Source organism: Daphnia pulicaria, chromosome 6 (assembly GCF_021234035.1).
Source record: "Daphnia pulicaria isolate SC F1-1A chromosome 6, SC_F0-13Bv2, whole genome shotgun sequence".
NCBI classification, from domain to species: domain Eukaryota; kingdom Metazoa; phylum Arthropoda; class Branchiopoda; order Diplostraca; family Daphniidae; genus Daphnia; species Daphnia pulicaria.
In genome coordinates, this window is record NC_060918.1 from 13,901,426 (window position 1) to 13,924,387 (window position 22,962).

Genomic DNA, 22,962 nt, shown 5'->3' on the forward strand with positions numbered 1-22,962 from the left:
TCTCGCAAAAAGGAGTTGCTGAACAAGAAAGATTTTATGCGCTCAAGCACCTGTTCCCTGATGAATTTGTTGAGCCACGTGAGGAAGTGGCTAACAGCCTGGCCGATGATGGACGACGATATCATGTTGGCGCACTGGATCAAGATCTGCTTGCCGGCCTCAAACCATCCTTTTAGTGTTCCATTGAATCGACACATCAGTTTGCCCGCTTGCTTGAAACTGCCGCCGCACGCCTTGACAAGCCGGGCGGCTCCCAGACCCATGGTGACGGCAGTGAGCGCCAAACTTTTGGCCTTGTCTACAAGGTAGGATTTCCAAGTGAAGGATCCTGGTGATTGTAGGGTCTGGAAGGCGAACATTAAATCGTTGATGCCCTCGCCGACGAGTCCCGCACTGAAGAATGGGAAAGCGATAGCGCCGACCAGTTGAGCGACTCCAATCAGGGCAACGACGCCGATCCGCCAATCCCATCGTGACACGTACTCGTCAACTTTGAGAACGCGATCCAAATGCTGGTTGTTGAACTGTTGAACCTCGTCGAATGGACTCGCTTGATCGTCGCCGGCTGGCGGAAGAGCGTCTTGCAACGAACAGAACGAGGACTTGACGTTCGCCAATGTTTTCAACTGGCCGAGATGAATGCCAACGGCTTGCATAAGCGCTGCGGACAGATTATTCCTTCTCTCTGTCATAGCGGCAGCCTCTTGAACTTTGTTGATAATCTCAGCAAAATGGCTAACAACAGCCAAACTACCAAAGGCCGGAACGATCGGTGGGATCAGCTGTTTAATGTTTTGTTCTAAAGTGCTTTTTGGCTTTTCTTCTTCTCTCGCCTTTTCTGTTTCTTCTTTGCTGTAAAAGAGCTTGGCAAGCTTGTCGAATCCGTTGAGGGAATTAATCCTATTCTTGATCTCATCAAAATCTTTTTGAATATCTTCTCGAGATCGCTCTCTGTTTGCAGACGGAAATTTAATGGCCGGATCTTTGAGAACTTCTACGTCGACCAGGAAATCGAGGAATTGTTTGGCCAATTTCTTTTTACGTTCATCGAAAAGTGGCCGAAGAACGTACTGATTTCCATTCCGTTCGACGATGGGCGAAGAGAACCAAGTGGCTACAACATCGGCGCAAGACGAGAGGGCTACACCTTTCACCAGTTGAGCGTCAGGATCTCGATCCATCGAGGGAATCGGTTTCAGGATGCGGTGACGAAAGCATTTGTCCGTCACTTGCAATAATTTCTCGCCGTCCAGCCACTTTTCCAGCTTCTTCAATTGGCCACTATCTTCGATACCGAGTGTGGAGGAAACGAGCGAAAAATCTTGGCCGTCGTGAAATTTCAACCAACCGGGTAAAATACGCCGGTAAGCTTTTGATACGATGGTGTCGGGTATTTCGCCGATGTGCTGATCGCCTTTGATCATTTTCCCACCACCAGCTAGTTGGCCCTCATCGATGTAAACGGAAATTAAACTGCTCCAAAGCCTTGTTTCCACTTTGTAGATGGCGTCCTCGATATCCGACAGTTTGTTATTTTTATTTTTCACAAGATCTAAGAGAGGCTCGCGGCAGTGGGTGACGAACGAAGGCCAATCGAACGAATTTTCAGCCGCTTTCCTGTAGCGGCGTGGCTTAATGAAATAACACTTCCCCTAAATATGACAACAGTTTCATTATTCTGGTAATTATTAAATGTTACAAGTACTTACGAGCAACTCGATGACTTGATCGATGTGTTGGTCGTTTTCGGTGGGTAGGATGGAAGCCAGGGCAGATTTCAACGACACGCCGACCAGGTTGTCGATTTTGGACGCGTGAATTCGCCACAAACGGATTTTATTCGTCACTTGTTCTTCGAACCGCTTGTGACAGAGGGACGATCCGTTTTCCATTTGTCTGTTCAAACATTGATCGACTCGTTGGTTGAGACTGGTGAGCACTTCGATTCGATCGTCGATCAGTTTCCGGACCCGTTTCAAGTAGCCTTTTGCCTCCCTTTTCTTTTCGTACCCGGCGTTGTCGGCCAGAGCGAGGCGGGCGCGATCGAGCAGGGCGTTTTCGCACCACTTCGGTTCTATAGTCGCCACTTTATTGTAACATTTTGCCGCACGGCTCGGGCGCGACGATTCCTCGTAGCAACGGGCGAGCATAGTCCATTCGCTCGGACTGGACATGATAGACTCGACGTCCGATGATTGGATGGACATTGTCAGACGATCGAAACTATCGCTCAGTCTGTCGGTGAGTACCGGATCGCGATGGGCTTTCTCGATGGAGACGGTATTTTCGTCGAGCCAAAGCGCCCAGCGATTGTTGAAACAATTTCTCATAATCGTTTTGAAATTTTGCTGTAAATGCTCCAAGTTGGAAGCTGTGCTGAATGACTGAAATGATTCGAGAGATCTTTGGTTCAAGGGGCGGACGCATTTCGTGGTATTCGTGGAAAAGTTTCTCTTCCAGTTGGATCTTTGGCAGAGCTTCTCGTCGGATGTTGTCCAATCGGAGCCGTTCGTCTTCGTCGCGCTTTGATTTCAACTGAAGTATCCGGCCGTAAGGATCGCCACTTAGGTGGGATTTTCGATTTTCCTCATCCGTATTTTCGATGACAAATTGGTAACTTCCAGGTTGGCCAGAGCGGGCCGTTCGTCCTTCGGCTTGAGCTTCGACGCGGGAGTTGGGCGGTAGAAACCCGATAATCACGTGAAGACCGCCGTTGTTGAGGAGCTCTTTACTGGGTTTTAAATCTGTTCCACGGCCGGCCAAGTTTGTGGCAATGATCACCTGACCTGGAAGAACTTCTTGGTGTTGTTTCTCCTTGAAGGCCTCGTCGAATGAGCTGACGTATTTGACGACTTGAATTGAAGCGTCTGCTTTAAGACGGTCGTAAATCGAGTTGGCTAATTCAATGTTCTCGCAAACGACAAGAACGGCCCGCTGCTGGTTCGAAGCAACGCTGACGACTTTCTTTTGCATTCCATTGAGCCAATTTTGTCGATCGTGAGCAATGATCGGCTCGTGTTGAAGGCAAAAGCGCGGCCTGAATCGCGGCAAGCGGAAAAAATCGACGCCAAACACTTGGCCCAGAAGGTCACACTCGGCCGCGGAACCAAGTGTGCCCGTCAGTCCGTACATGCGGCCCTTAAATTCGCTAAAGTAGCCAATGTTGGACATGAAAATGGCCTTCAACGAGATGGGCGTCCATTTCAGGCCGTGTTTCAACTGCAAAAATTGTTGCAAACCGTCCGACCACTCCGTTTGCACTTGCTCCACTCCCGTCTCTTTGTCCATGATGACGATCCGTCTGCCTTGTCCGTCGCCGCAATCGTCCACCTTGTAGGCGTCGTTGGGTTTGAGTAGGTAACAAGCCCGGAACGCGCTCTTGATCCACGTCGACAGGTGCCGTTCGGCAAATTGCTTCAAACAATTGGGAACGCAAGTTGGAATCATCGGCTCGATCAACTGGTGAACTTCATCGACGATGTCACTCGATTCGGCCAAACGAACGACGTCGGGGGCGTTGACCATCGTCCAGATTTCGACAAACAACCGCATGAGATCGTACATTTCGGGAATGTTGTGCGACATGTACAGGATGTTTTCACCTTTATAAATAATAAGTTAATAACTCTAGTTAATTATTTAATCGATAATCATGAATCAATGCACTAATACCTTTGTCGAGAGTCATCGAATCCACCTCGTCGACGATAATGGCTCCCGGGTTGCGGTTGCGGGTCACGTTCTTGTCCTCGAAGAAGCGCATGAGTAGAATGTCACGCATGAAACTGCCCAGGTCGCCGTAGATGACGTCGTTGTTGTACCGATTACGTCTGATATCCTCGTCGTTCGAACATTGCTGGTCACAATTGTTACTCACGCTCACGCCAAACGCCTGGAAGAGCCATCTGATTTCGGCGATGTTGGCTTCGGCCAGCACGGAAGAACTCGTGATGATGTTCACGTGTCGATCCTCGTTCCAGTAGCGCAAGGCATGGTAAATGGCCAACAGAGCAGAGATGAGCGTTTTTCCTTCGCCAGTTGAAATTTGTCCCATACGTCGAATCATATGTCCGGCTTGACGGTTATCATCGGAAGAGACGAACGCGGCGACTGCAATAAGTTGAACGTCCCTCGGCAAGTAGCCCTTTTTATCGTGGACGACTCGACAAGCAACTGCCAGAAAATCGTCCACCTGCAATGATTTGCTGCTCAGCTTCTTTATTTCATTACTCCATTTTCTGACGTCGAATTTAGTTTCAAATTCTCTAATCCGGATGCGTCTGATGCGTTCAACCATTTCGCTGCAATTTCCGATCACTTTGCTCGACTCAGGATCTCGAGTCATGATGGAAAAAATGTCCTCGACACTCAAATCGACTTGACTCAATTTTCTCATGTCTTTTTCGATGATATTCGCATCGGACAGCGAATTCCAATACGAATCTCCCACCACCATTAACTTTTTCATCAAACTTTTGTCGATCAAGGCAATCCAACGATCTTGAATCCAGGGGTACCGAGACAAATTCTGCAGAATGTTTTTTAAATGAGCGGTGTCGCCCGACTTATCTTTTAGTTCCGGGTGGCGGTGAATGACCAAACGAAGAAAGTGGTCGCTTCTTTGCTGCCCGAATTGGACGTCGAGTATAGACACCAAGCGACGGGCAAGGTCGGGCGTCCAATCAACGGCCAGCTGGGCGTAACGCATCACCGACGCCCAATCGATCAAAGAAGCATTGGAGAAACTGGCCAATATTACGTCTTCGTGAAATTGAAGCTTGAGTGCCGTCAACTTGTTGGTCACCTCTTGGACGAGTTTCATCAGTCGAATCGGATCACCCGCCATTTCCTGTCGAATCTTATGATAGAAGGTATGCAAGAAAGATCCTGGCGCTCCGGACGATGGCCACCATTGTACAAGTTGTTGGACGACGTCGGAACTCTTAACATCAACTTCATCTTCACGGCACTTTTCGTTGAGTTGATCGAGTAAATTCTGAATGGCGAAAATGGCGAGCATATCGATCCACTGGTGAGGTCGGCAACCGGTCGTGGCGGATCGACACAAGTCGAGCGAAAATTCTCCAACCTCTTCAAACAATTTGATTATCTGGTGGACGGAGAGTCCTTGGTGCGCCTCGTACGATTTAAGGGAAGGAATAACGACGTCACGAAACCAAAGGAGCCAATCACGCACTTCGTCGCCTTGTTCTTTCTTTGTGCGGATCAGCCGATTAAATGAGCGGCAAAGTTGGATGATGTGCTGCTTGTCCGCTAAAGCTTCCTGGCTATATGGAGCGCCAATCTGCTGGTTGGGCATCGAAAAGCGTTCAATGTCCCAGATGGTAATGGACGGCTCGAAACAGCGTACAAACTCCGCTCGGAATCGTTCGATGGCCAATTTTTGTAGCGCACCCAAGAAACACGACGGGTGTTGGTCGTCAACCAACAGCGCGCTCTCTACTGAGGGACAATCGTCGATCAGATCGATGTACAATTTTTCTTCGTCGTTGAAAATGTCGTAATCGGTGATGGAAAAAAATAACTGGGCGTCATTGAGGCTGCCATTCTTATCCCGAAGCGCCTCCTCCAAAAGACGAATGCGTCCCGGCTCCCAGCAACTTTCCAGAGCGACACATCGTTCAACGAAAGCCTTTCGACTTCCGCTCAACATTTCCGACAGGAAGGAAATTTTGCCGGGTGACGGATCGAGTTCTTCAAAGAAATAAATTCGTTTGGTTAATTTAAAATAATTTTTTAAATTTTGTTTTGAAATTACCTGGAATCAAGAAACCACTTAGAAAATGGTTGACAGTTTTTTCATCCCAATACAAGGAATCGGATTGGCCTAGTCGAATCAATCCCTTTAGGACAAGTTGCCGGGTTTCCAGTTGATCTATCATAAATTCGGTTTCGCTCTCCACTCGACTGCTGGCAGTTTTCTTATTTGGTCGCACAAATCGGACAATATTAGTCCAGCGATCAACGAAGTTTTTAAATGTGAAGCAAACAAGGTTCAAGTCCACCTTCTTGTTTGGACCTTTTTTTGGATCGGCCAGCAACTTATTCTCGTAGCAGGCGGTGCAATAATCGACCAACACTTGCTGGATTCCCATAATTTCTTTCCAGTGGTTAATATTTTGTCCATCTTCACCATGAGATGTATCATGCATCCTTCTCGTGTGATTAATCAAATCATAAAGTCGAAGGACCCAACGTCTAGCCATAGCCCAAGTTGCTCGTTTTCGGTCGCTGCTCAGCTGTCCACCGACGAAATTCGCCAATGTCATAATCAATCCAATTGGCTTCTATTCCACGTATATTGAAAAGAAGATTAGAGAATACTTGAAAATGGAAATAAAAGTAGCCTACTATGTACCTGACTGATGTTAAGGTTCAAAATAGCGTCAAAAAACGAGCTCCAACTGATTTCGGACTGATTTGGGATTGAAGTACACGCCACGAAAATGTCAATTGCTGCTCGGAGTAGGGATGTTTTTTCGTTTTTCAATCCGTTCCAACTGAGAAATTGGCTAGATGCAATAGTCGCTTTGATAACCGTGAGCGTGTCGATACCGAACCTAGAATCAGCCAAATAACCAACAAACATCTCCAACCAGGAAAGGGCTTGATTGAACGCGTGTAACATGTTTCGACGACGAGCGGCCATCCGATCGTAGATTTCTCTGCTGCAGTCGTCCTCACTTGACGACTTTGATTCGGCGGTTTTGACTAATTCTTTGACAGCAAAATGTACCATAGATTGCGCTTCGCTATCCAGGACTTTCCATTGGACTAATTTCTTCTTCCATTCTCCGAGCTTAGCTGACGATATCAGCTGGCTGCTGGTATTTTTGGCGTCGTCAGTAATCAAGTCCATCATCAATTGAGCTGCCTCGATCACGACGAGTAGCGATCGAACTGATTCCGCGTCATCAAAAAATGGAACTGTCGCTCCCGAAATTAATTCAAACAAAACATCCGTCAAGGCGACGATGTCTTTTCCGACATATTTTTCTAAATTAAACAAAAGTAATTAATGCAATTATGTTAACGCTCCGGCGAACTTAATAGCATTACCATTTTTTGTTATGACCAATAATTCATTGGAATAGAGTTGGTTTATTATTGGAGTAATTGTCGATGCTATCGCTTTGACTGTATAACAATAAAAACACAAGTGAAACACGAAAATTTTACTTCTTTCAAATAAATTGCACTCACCCGCTTGTTTGAGATCGTTTGCAATGAATTCGAAGCGATCTTTGGGTGAAGACTGTTTCTGGAGTTGAAGCCATTTTTGGACGGCCTCGAACGGTGGCAGACCAGTTGTGAAAAGCAAATATCGTTCAAGAGCCAACTCCAAAGAGTTCAAACTTCGATCGTCGTCCTCGGGATTTCTGCCGGCGATCACGTTACGAAGATTTTCTGTCTGTTCATTGCATTTACTCCAACGCAAGAAGAAATAGTTACTCCATTTTTCAAGGAACGTCGACCGGAAGCAGTGCCAATGGTAACTGTTGAAATGGTCGGTGATGGGATTGGCCGACTTGTTGAACAAAATACCGGCCACTTCCTCGATTTGACTCGGTTCGAACGATGCAGAAAGATGACTCAGGCGAAAGTGCAATTCCAGGATCAAGTTCTTCTTTTCAAATTTCTTTGAATCAGCCAGCAAGGAACAAATGATTTCCACTTCTTGGCGAGCATCAGTTTTTCTCGATACAAACAACTCCGCAGTTGACACTTCAACTTTTTCCGATAGTGGTTTCTCGGCACCATCCAGTTTTTCCTTCAAAGCGCGTCCCAACTGCAGTCGTTCCTTAAAAGATAAACTGGTGAATGAAGATTGGATAGCCGTTTTCAGTCGACGTATCGCCTCTCCAACATCCTCGTTTACTTTCCCATCTTTGGTCCATTTTTCACTGAAAAGCGACTGCATTTGCAACCAAATCGGTGCTAAGAATCTTTCGCTGAATGCCCGTTCGACAAGCGCCATCAAGTGGCGATCGCAATTTTTGCGCGCCCACCGACCGATCGCGTCCATCTCGTCGACTTCCGGCGACATGTGATCGATGATGAAAACCAGTTGCCATCTCTTTTTGACGTCAATCTCAGATATGTCCTGGGCTATACCGAGCCGATCCCGAGCAAAGGGCAGCAACAACTTGTCGACCGCGGCGATGCTATTCTCATGACCCAAAGCTTTCGAAAGCTTGCTCACGAATTGATCGACATGCTTCAACCACTCATTTTCGGCGTCCGATGAAGGTGCAGCAGATTTGATCCATTTAGACACCGGCGAGCATTGCAGCCAAACTTCGGTGAAGAGACTGGCCCTTGGTTGACGGAGTTCTTGATTACCAATAGCTCCAAAAATTTTTTTAGTTATGTTGTTAAGGATCCACTTGTCCAAAAAGAGGCCCAGTAAAATTTGACTTTGCTGGGTCCGGTCCGATATGCAACCAAGTAAGACGATGACTTGTTGAACTGGGATGGGGCGCTGGTGGAATTCGTGCAAAATCCAAATGGTGTTCTTCTCTGCAGCTTCGTGATGGCCAGTTGACGCCAGAAATGCGAGTAGAATTTCGATCAAATTACAACTAGCCGGCGACTGGTCGGAAAGTGAAATAATCAACGGAAGATGCGATGCAATAAACTCCAAAGAATCGGCCAATTTTTGCGTATGGCTCGAAACTTTGCTGACAATTTTCTCAATGGACTCCCATTCCTTTTCGTGTTCATCGAACTTTAATTTGAGGACCAGCGATTGAATTGCCTGAGGTATTTTCAGCGTCAGTAAATTACTGTCGTCTCCTTTGCTCATCATAAGGGACATGACCAATGCATCGACTTGAGCCGAGCAACGCAATGCCGCTGTCGATTCTCCGTATACCGAACGGCCGGATCGCACGTCGCTCGCAAAATTAGTTGGGATCCTGGAAGCAGGAAGGCCCAGAAGGTTTTCGTCTTCAAAATTCAGTTTCAACTGCCTCGTTATTCTTTGGCCGACAACTGACTGATGAGCGATGCGCTGCTCAAATGTTTCTTGAATTTTGGCTTGAACGCGCTGGCGGATTTCGTCCATCCGCTCAAGTCGTTTGCGATCGGCGGCCAGCGCTCCTTCGTGACGTGAAACGGCATTCTGCTCTCCGATCACCTCTCTCGACATTCGGTTGATAGATTCCCTTTCATTTGCTTTCTCCCGCTCGCCGTGACGTCTCGCCTCCGATTGTCTTTTTCTTTCACGTTCGTATTCGTCGCTTCCTGTTTGATGATGACTGTGAAATTGTGAAGTGGTTTGATCAGCAGCTGCATTAGAAGAGCGTTGTCTCTGTTGCTGATGACATGCGGCTTTTTTGCCTTCAGTGCCGCGTTTGCCTTCCCTAGCTTGATGCCTTCTTGAAGAACTAGTAGGAATCTCGTGTCCTACAATCACCCCCCGCCCCGCAAACCTGACCGGTTTCAGATGGGTTATGGAACCCATGTGACTTCGCCAATATCCCGTATTAAAAAAGATTGGCCATGTGTCGTTTGGCTCGAAATACAAAAACGCGTCTTGCCCGTCTTTGCCGCCCGATCCTCCCGCAGCGCCGTGGCCCGGTTGGCCATCCTTACCGTCTTTTCCACTGGTGCAATCTTGTTGAATGAATTGAGATGAATTGGTCGATCGATGATGGGACGAAACAAATTTCACCTGTCCGCCGATCCCACCTTGTCCACCCTTGCCACCGTTTCCGCCAGATCCACCATCACCACCCGCTTTTCCGGGCCATCCACTGTCACTGTACACCATATTTGTGATACCACGTATTGAATCACCAAATGCGTACCAACTATATCCTTCTTCTCGATCCCTGGGAGTCACCCCATCACGCCCGTCGTACCCTTTAGAACCGGGTTTGCCGTCGCCGCCGTCCTGGCCGTCGGCTCCTTTTCCACCCCGAGCCACAATCTTCAAAAAGCCTTTGAAATCTTGACAGCAAATGTTGACGTTGCCGGCGTCCTCACCATCTTGGCCCGCTAGTCCATGGTTTCCACTCCCGCCCGCTCCATTTCCGTCGTCCGCTTTCAGATGCTCGTGCTCTTTACCGTTGCGACCCGACGTGTCTATGGTCCAGCACTTCCCTACTACGCCAGGTGAACAGACGTGAATAAGCGGAGCTGTGAGGGTCACGCTAATGCCGGGCACTTTCCAGTCGCAATCCAAATAGATAACCCGTTCCGCTTTGATGACAATTTCTCTGCAACCACCGAGTTTTACTGATGATGCAATTTTCTTCAGCACGACACTCGCTTCTCCGTCAATGGTTAAGACATGATTGCGTGTAATTCCATTACTGACTTCTCGTCCTATAAATTTGTCCAAAGCCGAGAGCAGCTTTTGCATCACTTCATTCTTATTCGACTGGCTATTCAAGTAATTCTGTAACATGGTTCGCTTCTCTCGATTGGCAGTCGACTGAGGATGTATCAGATCGAAAACCTTGACAGCCAACAAAGAAGCATTCCTTTCTCTGTAAATTTCGTGATTTCTACGCTGGCAAGCCAAATTGTAGTCGGGAACAAAGGCGGGATTGGCCAGATCGAGCAGCAATTGATTCCAAGCTAATTTTTCCAACAGTTTGAGTTCTTCAGCGGCGCGTCTGTCGATTTGGTGGATGCGTTGACGAGATTTGGCAATCTCCGAGTTTAGACGTTCAACATTCTCTAGAATTTTGTCGATTTCTTCGTTGGTTTCTCGCCGATTCATTTCAATCTTCCTCTTTTGATCAATAAAGGCCTGTTCGATTTGCCGAACCAAACAACGCGCCGTCACTTGCCACAATTGCTCACAGCACGCCGAGGCGGAATCTTTAGAATTCTGGTCCGGTGACAGGATGCAATTTTCCATGTCTAAAACGATGTGGTGGAATTCGTCGCCGATTTCCCATTTTCTAAACTGTTGCTTGAAAGAATCAAATGTGTTCTCGATTAACTTGACTTCATCGTTCAGTTGATCGAATCGGATTCCCAGCGCCTCGTCGGATAAATCGGCAAATTTTTTTTTGAAAAATTGATCGAAACAATTTTCGGCACGCAGCACCAAATGTTCCCAATAGGAAGCCGTGTCTTGATAAAACTCTGACAGACAAGCTATCGCGTCGAAGCATTTTTTCTTCTTGTCATACAACAGGTGATAGTGATGCGTTGTGGATGGATGAGATGATGGCAGCGATAACTTGAGGGCGCTGGAGCCTTCATCAAAACCGAAGCAGATGATTTGAATATCAGAAGTTTTCGAGGGTTGCTGAACCCAAAGGCGATGAAATTTTCCCCATAACTCGCCTACGTGACTGGTGGTAATGATGTCTGACAAATCAAGTGTTGCTCGAAACTTGTTCCAAGTTGATTCGTCAAGCCAATCGAGCCCGCTGATAACGGATAGTGACGCATAGTCCAGGCTCTTGAGCCAATAACAAGAAGTATAATGCTGGACGAGACTCAGAATGAGCGACTCATCTACTGTCAAGTCGCCGTTGGGTTGGTTCGACGTAAATCCGGCGCATTGTTTCTCCAAAAATGCACGCAAAGCATCGGCGTTAGTTCTATAAATGACTCGAGGGTCGATTTCTATGCGATGGCGACCAACAAGGATAGTAGCTTTTCCCGGGATTTCTAAAAATGAATAAATGTCAAATATAAATAGTTATAAGCAAATTAAACACTGATAACAGAGTAAAAGAACGATCATTCTATTATTCTGCTTATAAATGTATATCGAAAATTGAAAAAAACGTACGTCATATTCAAAAATTATTGTAAATGCGAGTCAATTTCAAATAAAAAGTTATTTTCGAATTACTATTGGGTTGCTATACAATTTAGCTGCATTTGAAACCAAATAAAGAAAAAGCAAAGCAAGTGATTTTATATTCATACATTGTGCTATCGTGTTACCTAAAAGTCTACACTTGACTTCCATCTCGGGTTTTACGCGCTAGCCACTCCAAAAAGGGTTGGCGAGATGAACTTGCTTGCTGGCCAGCTATTTTGTTGTTCAATGCTCCACTGGTGTCCCATTCAACGCTGTTCGACAGTATCGGTAACCTTGAGACGCCGATTTGTCAGTGTCATTGAGGGGGGGGGGGGGAAGCAATTCATTAAGGCACTGGAAAGTTTCGGCACAAAAAAAAATCGGAAATAATTCACATTCTGTCAAGAAAGGCTACTTGTGATTATGAACAAAAAAGTAAAAAATTTGATTAAGCAGTTTTTCCCGCAACAACCTGGTGCGTAAAGCATGTTTTTGAACAACTCAAGCATCACCCCTTTTGCCTTGCACGGAATGGAGGATGGTAGTCTTTTCGTTTAGTCCGCTTAGTTTTTGGCCTAGCTTAGAAAGAAACGGCCAAACGGATGCCGTTGGCATATGGTGACACAGGAAATTGTCCCTAAGAAGACTTTTTTACGATCACGACACTTTGTTATAAAACTGTTTTCATTTTATTTGCTGCATTCTTTTCTCGATATAAATCTTTCATCAAATTTGTTTGATATGCTTGTTTTTGAATTCTCTTTTTAGTTTTTGGCATTCTACGAAAACACAACATTTCCCTATTGGTTAAACACGCACGTGAATAGAAAGTAGAGAATCGCAGTTCATAAGTCAGCAGCACAGATAAACACACAAATCTTTATGAGGTAAACAAATGCGAGTTGGAAAAATATCAGAAACACTTTTCGCCTGTCAAGTGTCTTTCTGTGTTGACGTGCATTTTTTTTTTTTAAATTTATACTTAACTTTACTCGTGTGACATTACAGGCACCGCACGAAGTGCGGATTAGAAAAAAAAAATTTGCCCGGGATAAAGCGACAAGCCGACAACTAGTCGAGATCATGGCGATACTAAGTAGCATACTTTGCAGTTTTTAACCATATTTTAATACTATTGATAACATTATGGCAATCAGTGAAATAGCATCATTGCAAATTTACTTTTAAATAGAAGCCATCACGTGACATGAAAAAGGCAAGAGTTTCTTGTCGACTTCGTTCAAATGCAACACCTTTTTCGATTTTCAAGAATGATTCACAATTTCACATGTAATTTGGCAATACAAAAATTAAGTTAAAATGTGCTTACCGACTACCGTAGGATTAATTTCACGTTGATTCTTTGTACAGCGAAACACAGTTCTCCGTGGGTGTGACGCGCTACACGTTCGGCTACACTTTGACTTTGGAAATTGTGCTCCAAGTTCGTGAAATTACGTCGCTAACCTTCTCCAAATTTTCTGTCAAGGAAGGACCTGGTCTGTTCGTCTATTCTATCCGCGCCTACTGCCTAGTGCCTAGTGGAGTGGCTCTAGAAATCTAAATAGAATGTCTGTGTCACTCATTAACTCGCAAAAGACGAAGTATAGTTCATACACTGGTGTCAAAGTGTAATTTTCATGAACGATTTTCTAGGAAATGAACATTTTAAATTTCAAGATTCAGTATTTATTATTTAAGCTGATTTTCATCGATTGATCGATTGGATGAATTATTTTATATTTGACAGATAATTTGAAAACTTGAAACTTCTAGGTTTTCAACAACGAACAACGTAGCTAGAGTAGCTAGTAGCTACTAGCTAGGCTAGCAGACGATTGTTGTACTTGTGTTGTTGATAGTGTGACTGTAGCGACTAGCGACTAACCAGTTAACAACTAACAAGTAACTAGCAAAGTAACTAGTTCAACATTTTTAAAAATTATTATAATTTGGTGAGTTGGTCAAAAGTTGCAAGTCAAGTCAATTTGTTCAGAATTTTTTTAATTATTAATTTTTTAGGCCAAAAATCGCAGTTTTCAACCGTTACCGCGTACGCACAAGAAAGCAGCACTGCAGTACTTCTCACAGGCTCCATTCTCTTTTTCGGTTAGCCATCCTTATTAGTCTATTAGTCTGTGATCGAAGCAGAAGACGTTATCTCAGATCATCGAAAATTTTACAGTAAAATTCGTTTCTTATTCTAATAACTGTTTTTTACCCACTATCGCTTTCACTCGAATTCACAATCACATCCTTTCTGCTGAAATAATTGTAGTTCTACAAAGTGCCAATAAAACATGGCTCCTTCTGCGAACTCGGAAGATGCTCTTGCAAAAACATTTGACTCGTGTGTTGCTGATACAATAATCAAAATCGGTATTATAAGTTGGATAATTCTATGCTTAACTTTGTTTTTATTTAACACAATTCATCCCACCTCTAAAAAAAACTACACATTTGATATTGCTTTTAAAATAGGAGGAGGAATGGCCACTGGTGTGCTGTTCTCATTGTTTTTGTTTAAGCGTAAGCAAACCTTTTAGTGCTAGGTTAATTTACTTTACTGAATGTTGCTTTATTCTTTAAAAGGGAAATCATGGCCTGTTGTTTTTGGAGTTGGAGTTGGAGCAGGAATGGGTGCTTCTAACTGCCAATACAAGTTGAATGTCCCTTTTATGGTTAGGGCTGATCAAATCAAGGTACAAAATCTTAATGCAGATCTTAATGCACATCAGCTATAAACAAATTTCCTGTATAGGTTATGGGGACAACAGCTAATGTAAAGGATTCATCTTCTGAAATTCTTGTTTAATTTTCTCACAGATTTATTGATTAGTTTCATCATGGAAAATACATGGTGTTGTAGTTCCTGATTCAACCTGTATTAATGTAATGTGATTAGAAATGCAATTAGTAAGGAAAATGTGTTGTGGCAAAAATGGTAAAAGGAAAAGATTCAATACAATACATTTGTAATATTATTGACTAGGAGGACAAGCAAATAAAACACCAAATGACTTTTAACTAAAATAATTTAGAAATTTCCGAATTCGGGCCAATAATTGATACTATAGCGTTGGGTTGTGCCTTCAAAAAGACGATCTAACCAATTAGAGAGTCCGTCTAAAACAAATTCTGTAGAAGCTCGTTGACTTTGCAATCCCAATCCGTTTGTTATCAAGGGTTGCTAATAACCAAAAAAATATAATTTACGAACACCTCATCAAAATATTAATTTTAAATTACCTCATCATCAAGTGATTTCATGCAATCACCCTTTTCGACATCTGAATTATCTGAATCTTCTAATGACGTATCATCAAACCCCATAAACGCCCCACTGGGATCATTTATAGAATGGTTTGATTTTGTTAAACGTCGAGCCATGCTTTGCATCCTCTGTTTCCATAAAATAAAAACAAAAAAATAAAAAGTTTATTTCAGTTTAATCTAGCTCAAAATAAAAATAAATTACCTTTCCACCACTATCAGAAATACATTCTGGATGACGAGCGTGATAGATACAGAAGTATCGTCTGTGTCCGTTTAGAGAAATAACAGTACCGACGCAGTTTTTCGACTTGACAAGATTTGAATCTAGCGTAATGTCTGCCAAGGTTGATTTAGTATACAAATGTTGGGTAATAAATACATTTTTATAAAAATGGCTTACCAGTTCCTTCATCCTCTTCGACGTTCTTCAAAGCTAAATTTAGCAGTCGGCTGTACCACTGTAGGCCACGGTCGATATTCATCCAACCGAACAATAAGCTTTTATTTCTAAAGAATGACAAAGTAAAATAATCATAAACGTGGGAGAATCAAATTTTAGCAAATTTTCCGGAAGATTTTACTTTCGATAAGGCCAAACTGCTTTGTGAAATTTTGGAATTAAGATGTCCATTGATTGGTTATTTAACAACAAAACAATAGTGCGACAGCCAGGTTTCAGCAGTCTAACCATTCCGTTGTACGTTTCAGAACGCAGTTCATGGAGTTTTAATTCCGTTTTAGTTTGTCGAGGGGTTTGAATTACCCCTTTGTTTTTCTTTTGAATTGTTTCTTCTTCTAAACGCCTAAAATCAACGGAAAAATGAAACAGAGTTCGTTAACATAACTGAAATGATAAAACTTTGTTCAGCAATTCTGGATATAGCGATAAATGCAAAAAATTACACAAGGTAAGTCATGACGTATCCTACTGCCGCGATAAAGAGAACTGGAAAGAGTCAAATTAATTAAAATTAGTATAACTGAAGGGAAAAATTCAAAAATTTGATATGATTTTCCGAACCTGTTCCAACAACTGAGCCGACAGCAAGAAGTTCTTGACGAGTGATATGATCTCCGAGAACTTCAGCCGCTGTCACAAGGCGTGCAGTGATTCGACCAAAAATACCTTGAGCATGTTCATCAACGAGTTCCTAAATGTTTTAAATGCAAATCGCATATCAATTGGGGTTATAATTAAAATAAATGTGATTTTTTTTAAACCAAATTTATACCTTCACAACTGTTTGATGTGCTAACGGTTGTGCAGTTCCCATGATTTTAGTTAAAGTACGATGAAGGTATTCAATGCTAGAGTTCCAATTGTCTACCCCGGAAACAAAAGGTTGCGAAAGCCAACTATAGCTTAGACGTCGAATATCTTGACGCCAAACAATAACTACATGAGTAGTTGTCTCAGTCGGAGATTTCCCATCTTTGTTCCAAAGTGTTTTAATTATTGAGAAAAACCAAACGAGCTATTTGTTTAAACCTTCTAGTAGTGCGCGAAGGAATTCCGTTTGTTTTTCCCTAAAAACATAACTGAAGGCAATTCGATCACGGCTGAATTTAAACTGGCGAGTAAACTGTCGAAGTTGTTCTCGCGCTTCTTCATCCTCTTCTCGATCGTCTGTCACAAGAATGGCACAGAGGCGTCGGCGGACATTTGAACTCTCGGGAGGGCAGAGTGAATCGAGCATATTCTAGTAGCACAAATCAGATTAATGTTTCTGTTTGTTTCATTTTTAGTCGAAAAGTTGAAAAACCTACTTGAGAAGAAAGTCTTGGCAACTGGAGATATTTGTTGGTTTCGATCACGTCTTTTAATGTTGAGTAAGGTAAATCCGCCATACTTAATCGGGCAGCCGGTTTGTCACGGTCTTCATGAAACAGAAAGAGAGAATCTAATTTTGAAGGGATATCAAACTTTTCGGAAAGAGTTTGTGTTGCCTCTATGTTTAACTGCGCGTAACTGCAATCGAATAAATATATGTGGTTATGACAAGAAAGTTTCTTATTTAATTAAGTCCAAAAGACAAAATTCCAGTAATATAAAGGGAGCTTACCCAAAAACGGCATGAGATCTATACTTGAAAGCCAAAGTCAAGTAACGTAGACGGACTAGTTCCAATTTTCCAAATAGCAGCACACGGACTTTGTTATCTTTCCATCCACTTAAAAACTGTTCTGAATTCTGGTCATTAATTGCGGTTATCAGATTACGTGAAAACCGGCTCCTGATAAATTCTGTCGATTACGGAATATAACAATTATCTGTATACATCACACGTTCAGGATTAAAATTTTTCATACCTATAACTTTGACAGTGCTAAATTCGTCATCCTTGTAGCATGAAATTCTGGATTCCATCACCAGCACAATGTGTGGAAGTTCTCCTCTTTTCCCTCCAAGTTTATGAGCTAACTCGGTTTCTTGGTCAAAGTGAACTGTAGCTAAGTTTATTCCAATTGGATTCAAATCTTCTACCAATCGTTGCCACATGGGCAACACATGAACACACATCAGACACCATTCAGAATAGACAAAAATCAAGTAAGGTTGATTCTGACTTTGTGGGGAAATTAGATTTTCATAACCCCTACACAAACAATATTGTTAGCACCTCCTATAAAATATTAAAAACAAATGTACTTTATTACCTCATAGTAATTCTATGCTGATGAAATGCAGTCATTTCAGACATTTTAAACTGAAATCTAAATCCACCATGTTCTGAGAAAAATGATCCTCTATCTCCAAAGCCAGTATTAGGGTTGTTCATGTTCCTGTTCAGACTATCATCAACAACTCCTTTTTGATCAAAAAGTTTCCTTCGGGCAGGATCTGACAATAACTGTAACCCAAACATCTATACATCAGAACTGTCAACTTATTGAAAATAAAATTGTAAAAGTACCTCATATGCTTTATTAATCTCCACAAACTTTGATTCTGCATTTTCATTTTTATTTTTATCTGGATGCCTAAATAATAAGAAAAAATTTGATTCACATCCCATGCTAATAATAAATTCTGTACACATAGGTATATTACAATAAATAGAACAAATTCTTATTCTTAGGCAAGATATTTTAGAAAAAATTACCATTCTCTCGCATGTTGTTTGTATGCTCTGCGGATATCTGAAGTTGATGCTCCTCTTTTCAGACCTAACACATCGTATGGGTCCCAGCAGCGAACCGCAATCACAAAAACACTAATGAAAAAAATAGTCACAAGGGTCTTGAAGGAAAACATTTCAGATTTGATTGCGTTGATCAAATTATCAACTTATTAATGTTTTTTTTTTTTCAAGGGATGAGGCCCTTAGGCTAGAGTAACACTACAAACTGAACTGCATCCATACAAAATGAATAGCCTACAATGAGTATTATGGATCCAGAATGGATCCAGAACATCAGCGACCGCTAGTGGTTGACCATAGAACTTCTTCTCTTCCACATTTTTTGAAGGAAGCCGCAATGCGGATCGATATGTAACGCTGTAACGTGAATGGCGCTTATAATAAAATTGCAGTGTATTTTGTTTGGTTCTTTTTTTTGTGTAACTTACGGAGGTAGAAAGATTCACGTAGGTCGGTAGGTGTTCTTTCTTCCCTTTTTCTACTTCCAGAACCATAATAAAGCACATTAAGTTAAAGTGTTAAACTAGTGGTATGCTCAAAAATTGCTCATGCTGCATCAGACTTAGAGAACTAGACTTTAAGAGAACTAGTACTTATGTCTAGATTTGGATTAAAGATTTTGCAAAAATTTGCAAATAATTATAGTCGTTAGTTCTATTGTATTCTAAGGTTTTATCCAAATATAAATTAAAATAAGATAAGAGCCAAAGAACCGTACGGATGCCTTCGGGTTATTTTTGCGCATTTACTGGCGCATTTACTCACGATAGGACATAATTGTTTGGGAATATTTAGAAATATTCGATCCTTTTCTTCGCTTATTTGTTTTGTTATTACGTCTATAATGTAAATATACAATTATATTATCAACTTCAAATTACGATTTTCTAGCGACGAATTCTTTGTTAATACTTGCTCATCAAGACAATTAATTGAAACATCAATAATGCCTTTTCGAAATCGTTTTCCCTAGTAAAAACCGGGTCTTTGCATTGCACAAAAATTGGTACTACAAGAAGAATGAAAGATTTCCCACATTTTAGATTTTTTAAATAATTTATCGGCATAAAAAAGTATAATTACACTGATTTTAAAAACATGGAAATTTTTAAACCAAATTTTTTTAATGTTCCTAGAATATTTTTCATGGGGGTTTCACACAGAAGTTTATTACAAATGTATAAACAATGCTCATGAACAAAAATTAAATAATATTCTTAGGGATAACCATTTTTTCGGCCTAATTTGACTATACTAATTGTAGAAGAGGATAGAGGCACGCTGTAGATCATTTTTCAAAAATAAGCGGGTGGCGCTAATTAAAAACAATAAAAAAAGTATCGCATTGAATTTTTGTTTGTTTTTATCTTCCAAGTTCAAATGCAAAAATATCAACGCGCATTAACTGTTTAGAAGACATATTTTAATTTCCATTTCCTCGCTTTTGTTCGATTTGTTCTATTTAGTGCCAATTGGATTTGGATGTCACATCTCACATGCCAGATATTTGAATGCGGTTAAAAGTGGAACAGATGGAGGTCTTGTGGTGGAATCGGATAAGTGATCGTTCCATGAGCGGGTCGAGTGGTCCGCAGTTCGAATCCCCCGAACGTCCTAGAGGATTTATTGTGAGGTACTAAGCATAATGGCATTTAATTGTCATTCTTTGTATGTATATAGGTGAAGATCCGAGTAATAAGGCATCTCTCAGCCAGATTTAACTCCAGAGAACCTTTCAGACTCCTGATATTTCTGTTATTACTCTTCTTCAATACCCAGCTTGATCAATAGTAAAGCTCATTTAAGATATCTGATGAACACAATGACTAGGTTTCTGAACAATCCGTCAGATCGTGTTATAAACCAAACCTTACTTAGTTATTATTGTACACAGTATGTAATATATATATGGGTATAAAACTAGATAACGCCCCAAAAAAATAATATCAGCCCACATCAATGTCTGTACTACGTTGGGAAAGAACATATTAATTTTTTTTTTTTGTGTGTGTGTTCACTTCTACAGCGATGGATAAAGAAGACGCTTTAGTTGTTTTTGAACAACATATTCGTGAATTAGAGCATGAAGAAGAGGAAGAAAGGGAGAGAGGGATAAACGAAGAATTAAACGTCTACAACGTAAAAACCGGGATTCTTTCCTGGTAAGTCATTTAATTAGGTTTGCTTATTTATCGAAAATCCCACCAAGTAACCGTACCGTAAATTTAAAACAGAATCTGCTTGATGAACTACATGAAAATGGCAAATTAACTTCAATGTCTTTATGGGTCGAACTATACCCAATAATAAGCACCGACCTACGATTCTCTGCTATGCTAGGGCAGCCGGGTGAGTTTGTCACGAAAACATATATTTTGAATATGCTTATGCTCATACATTCATTTTTATTATGTGGGTTTTAGGTTCGAATCCACTTGACTTGTTTAAGTTTTATATAGAAGACTTGAAATCTCGATTTCACGACGAAAAGAAAATCATTAAGGAGATTCTTAAGCAAAAATCGTTCGAAGTTGATGTAATTTAATTTACGCTATTAGAAGGCAGTTTTCACCTAGTCTAGGTGAAAACTGCCTCTAGGTGACCTAGATTGACAATGATTAATAACCGTTCAATTTTTTAGATCAAAACAACATTTGAAGACTTTGCTACTGTGGTGTGTGAAGATAAACGATCAGTAATTTTGGATGGCGGCAATGTTAAATTAACTTACAACGCTTTACTTGAGAAGGTATGTAAAGTACAGGCAGATCTCTGCAACATAAATTAATGGTGTACCTTTTAATAATTTACATTTTTTTTTTTTTCAAATCTCAAAGGCTGAAGGTCGGGAGAAAGAAAGGTTAAAGGAAGAGAACCGACGTTCAAAGAAATTGGAAAGTGCATTTCGAAATCTTCTTAGAGCTAAAGAATTGGATCATTTAGTTAGTTGGGAAGATTCAGTATCAAAATTGGAAGGAGATCCTGCATTTGATGCGATTACTGAGGAGTCCGATCGTATTCGTATATTTAAGGTTTGAAAAAATTGAAAAATTTTAATTGAGTGAATAATAACACACTTAATTTGGCTTTCTGTAGGAGTATCAACATGACATGGAAGAGACATGTGGCCACCATCATTCGAGATCTAAAAAAAAATAAGAAGAAAGAAAAGAAACAAAAAAGACGATCCTCATCTTCGAGGTCACCTTCCACCACAAGGTATTTAATTAGTCTTGATATGCAAGTACCTAATAACCGATTATATGGTTTCTTTTTCAGATCGGGTTCCAGGTCAAAATCGCGATCCAAATCTCCTTCCCGATCTAAATCTGATGAAAATGAAGCGAAGCTCGTTGATGAAGAACTACCATCTACTCATAAGAAAAGCAAGAAAAAGAAGAGCAAAAAGAAGAAAGAACGTAGTCGTTCGGTACTGACTATTTTTAGGCTAAATTAAAAATTCGTGTGAAAAGCCTATATTCTTTTAGATAAGGATGGTCGTATTATTACTAAGTTTTATTATTTATTTTGTATTATTGTTTTCCAGCCGTCGTCAGATTCCGAAGAGAATCGGACAAAGGAAAAGAAGAAGGACAAAGAAAAAAAAAGCAGAAATGACAGCGGTAATGATAAGAAGAATAAAGAAGACGGTGAGTGGAGTGAGGATGAACTAGAACGAAGAAGGCGACTCCTGTTGGAACAACTGGCGGAAGAACATCAGTGATTCATCGCTTCTATTTTTTCTTTTTTTGTTTAAGTGTTCCTTTTTTGATCGAGTTTTCATTAAAGTTTGAAATAAAACGATTCAATTTCAATCAGCTTTTTCCGTCTATTTTTTTCTTCATACGCTTATGGTTGTGCGCAGCTTCAGACCGACATCCAGCGCTATAGCAACTGCATCAGCAGCGGTATAATCTTAACTGATTAAATTAAAATTAAATCAAAGAAGCTTACGAAAGAGAAATTTTTTTCGAATAGTTTACCATGTCTGACTCTTGAAAGTTGAAACGCTGTTGGTACTGGTAGTAGAAGACGTTTAATTTCATAGCCATCTAGCGGCGAACATTTATCTTGTAAGGACGGTTAGGCGAGTCGGATAAGGCGTCATGTGGTACTGATAACATCACATTGACCCCGAGTTCGATTCCTCGTCCGGGGATATGGATTTATTGTGAGGTACTAAGTAAGATGGCATTTAGTTGTCATTCGTTGTATGTATATAGGTGAAGGAACAAGTAATAGGGTATCTCTCAGTCGGATTTAACTCCAGAGAACCTATCGGATATAACTTCTGTCGTTACACTTCTTCAACAACCAGCTTGATCAATGGTAAAGCTCATTTAAAAGATATCTGATGAGAACAAAGACTAGGTTTCTAAACCAATATGAAGATAGTATATTATGCGTGATATAATATAATCTGTATAATATAAGAAAAAAATTAAGATAAAAGAACTCACTTTCTGAAATTGGTAAAGAATAAATCTACCTAGTGGTGATGAATGGATTCGTCTACCTGAACTAACTCAAACGGATTGATTAAATGCGGGGCTTTAGTAGTTACCACGTAACCTATTACGATCAAGTATCACAAGAGAATTCCTCTATTTTTTTTATTTTGGGGTAGCGCTTTTTTTTGCTTTTAAAATTATCTTATGATTATTACCTCTTAATTGTCGCTTTATTTAAAAAGAAAGTCCATTTCGAATTTCTCTCGCGGAACTTCTGCACTTAAAATTACCAAAT

At 41.3% G+C, this 22,962-nt stretch overlaps 3 protein-coding genes and 1 pseudogene across 6 annotated transcripts; 2 read left to right on the forward strand and 2 right to left on the reverse strand.

The window, feature by feature from the left end:
• Positions 1-2,125: 2,125 nt before the first annotated feature.
• LOC124344604 lies at positions 2,126-13,356 on the reverse strand. Of its 2 annotated transcripts, XM_046798208.1 has the most exons (9): positions 13,128-13,356; positions 12,980-13,050; positions 11,941-12,151; positions 7,225-11,658; positions 7,081-7,158; positions 6,380-7,017; positions 5,780-6,308; positions 3,673-5,715; positions 2,126-3,602 (listed from the first exon to the last, which is right to left on the reverse strand). In XM_046798208.1, exons 3-9 carry the CDS (start codon positions 11,963-11,965, stop codon positions 2,224-2,226), a joined length of 9,126 nt encoding a protein of 3,041 aa, XP_046654164.1. In that variant the 5' UTR covers positions 11,966-12,151; positions 12,980-13,050; positions 13,128-13,356; the 3' UTR covers positions 2,126-2,223. The 2 variants fall into 2 exon arrangements, with proteins under 2 accessions (XP_046654164.1, XP_046654165.1); XM_046798209.1 differs by lacking the exon at positions 12,980-13,050.
• Positions 13,357-13,833: 477 nt separating this feature from the next.
• On the forward strand, positions 13,834-14,673 carry LOC124341991 (MICOS complex subunit Mic10-like). 3 transcript variants are annotated; one of them, XM_046794946.1, is made up of 5 exons: positions 13,834-13,981; positions 14,076-14,176; positions 14,279-14,326; positions 14,390-14,499; positions 14,559-14,673. In XM_046794946.1, exons 2-5 carry the CDS (start codon positions 14,098-14,100, stop codon positions 14,610-14,612), a joined length of 291 nt encoding a protein of 96 aa, XP_046650902.1. In that variant the 5' UTR covers positions 13,834-13,981; positions 14,076-14,097; the 3' UTR covers positions 14,613-14,673. The 3 variants fall into 3 exon arrangements, with proteins under 3 accessions (XP_046650902.1, XP_046650903.1, XP_046650901.1); XM_046794947.1 differs by having other exon boundaries at positions 13,877-14,176; positions 14,536-14,673; XM_046794945.1 differs by having other exon boundaries at positions 13,881-14,176.
• LOC124341990 (dnaJ homolog subfamily C member 16-like) lies at positions 14,392-18,456 on the reverse strand. Its single transcript, XM_046794944.1, has 15 exons — positions 18,178-18,456; positions 17,989-18,055; positions 17,732-17,925; positions 17,384-17,670; positions 17,137-17,317; positions 16,841-17,042; positions 16,563-16,773; positions 16,306-16,505; positions 16,095-16,224; positions 15,977-16,019; positions 15,655-15,876; positions 15,474-15,580; positions 15,276-15,409; positions 15,047-15,199; positions 14,392-14,987 (listed from the first exon to the last, which is right to left on the reverse strand). Exons 1-15 carry the CDS (start codon positions 18,327-18,329, stop codon positions 14,835-14,837), a joined length of 2,436 nt encoding a protein of 811 aa, XP_046650900.1. The 5' UTR covers positions 18,330-18,456; the 3' UTR covers positions 14,392-14,834.
• Positions 18,457-20,626: 2,170 nt separating this feature from the next.
• LOC124342092 lies at positions 20,627-22,031 on the forward strand (annotated as a pseudogene).
• Positions 22,032-22,962: the final 931 nt, after the last annotated feature.

Excerpts from the sequence above, each read along its gene's own strand:
- LOC124344604 (XM_046798209.1), bottom strand. The coding sequence starts at position 11,965 with ATGGAAGTCAAGTGTAGACTTTTAG. Across the intron at positions 11,659-11,940 it reads AGTCAAGTGTAGACTTTTAG|AAATCCCGGGAAAAGCTACT; the intron begins GTAACACGATAG and ends ATTCATTTTTAG. Across the intron at positions 6,309-6,379 it reads TGAACCTTAACATCAGTCAG|AAGCCAATTGGATTGATTAT; the intron begins GTACATAGTAGG and ends TACGTGGAATAG.
- LOC124341991 (XM_046794946.1), top strand. The coding sequence starts at position 14,098 with ATGGCTCCTTCTGCGAACTCGGAAGATGCTCTTGCAAAAACATTTGAC. Across the intron at positions 14,177-14,278 it reads TGATACAATAATCAAAATCG|GAGGAGGAATGGCCACTGGT; the intron begins GTATTATAAGTT and ends CTTTTAAAATAG. Across the intron at positions 14,500-14,558 it reads TTAGGGCTGATCAAATCAAG|GTTATGGGGACAACAGCTAA; the intron begins GTACAAAATCTT and ends TTTCCTGTATAG.
- LOC124341990 (XM_046794944.1), bottom strand. The coding sequence starts at position 18,329 with ATGTTTTCCTTCAAGACCCTTGTGACTATTTTTTTCATTAGTGTTTTT. Across the intron at positions 17,318-17,383 it reads TAGCACTGTCAAAGTTATAG|AATTTATCAGGAGCCGGTTT; the intron begins GTATGAAAAATT and ends CGTAATCGACAG. Across the intron at positions 15,200-15,275 it reads TTTCTGATAGTGGTGGAAAG|AGGATGCAAAGCATGGCTCG; the intron begins GTAATTTATTTT and ends TTATGGAAACAG.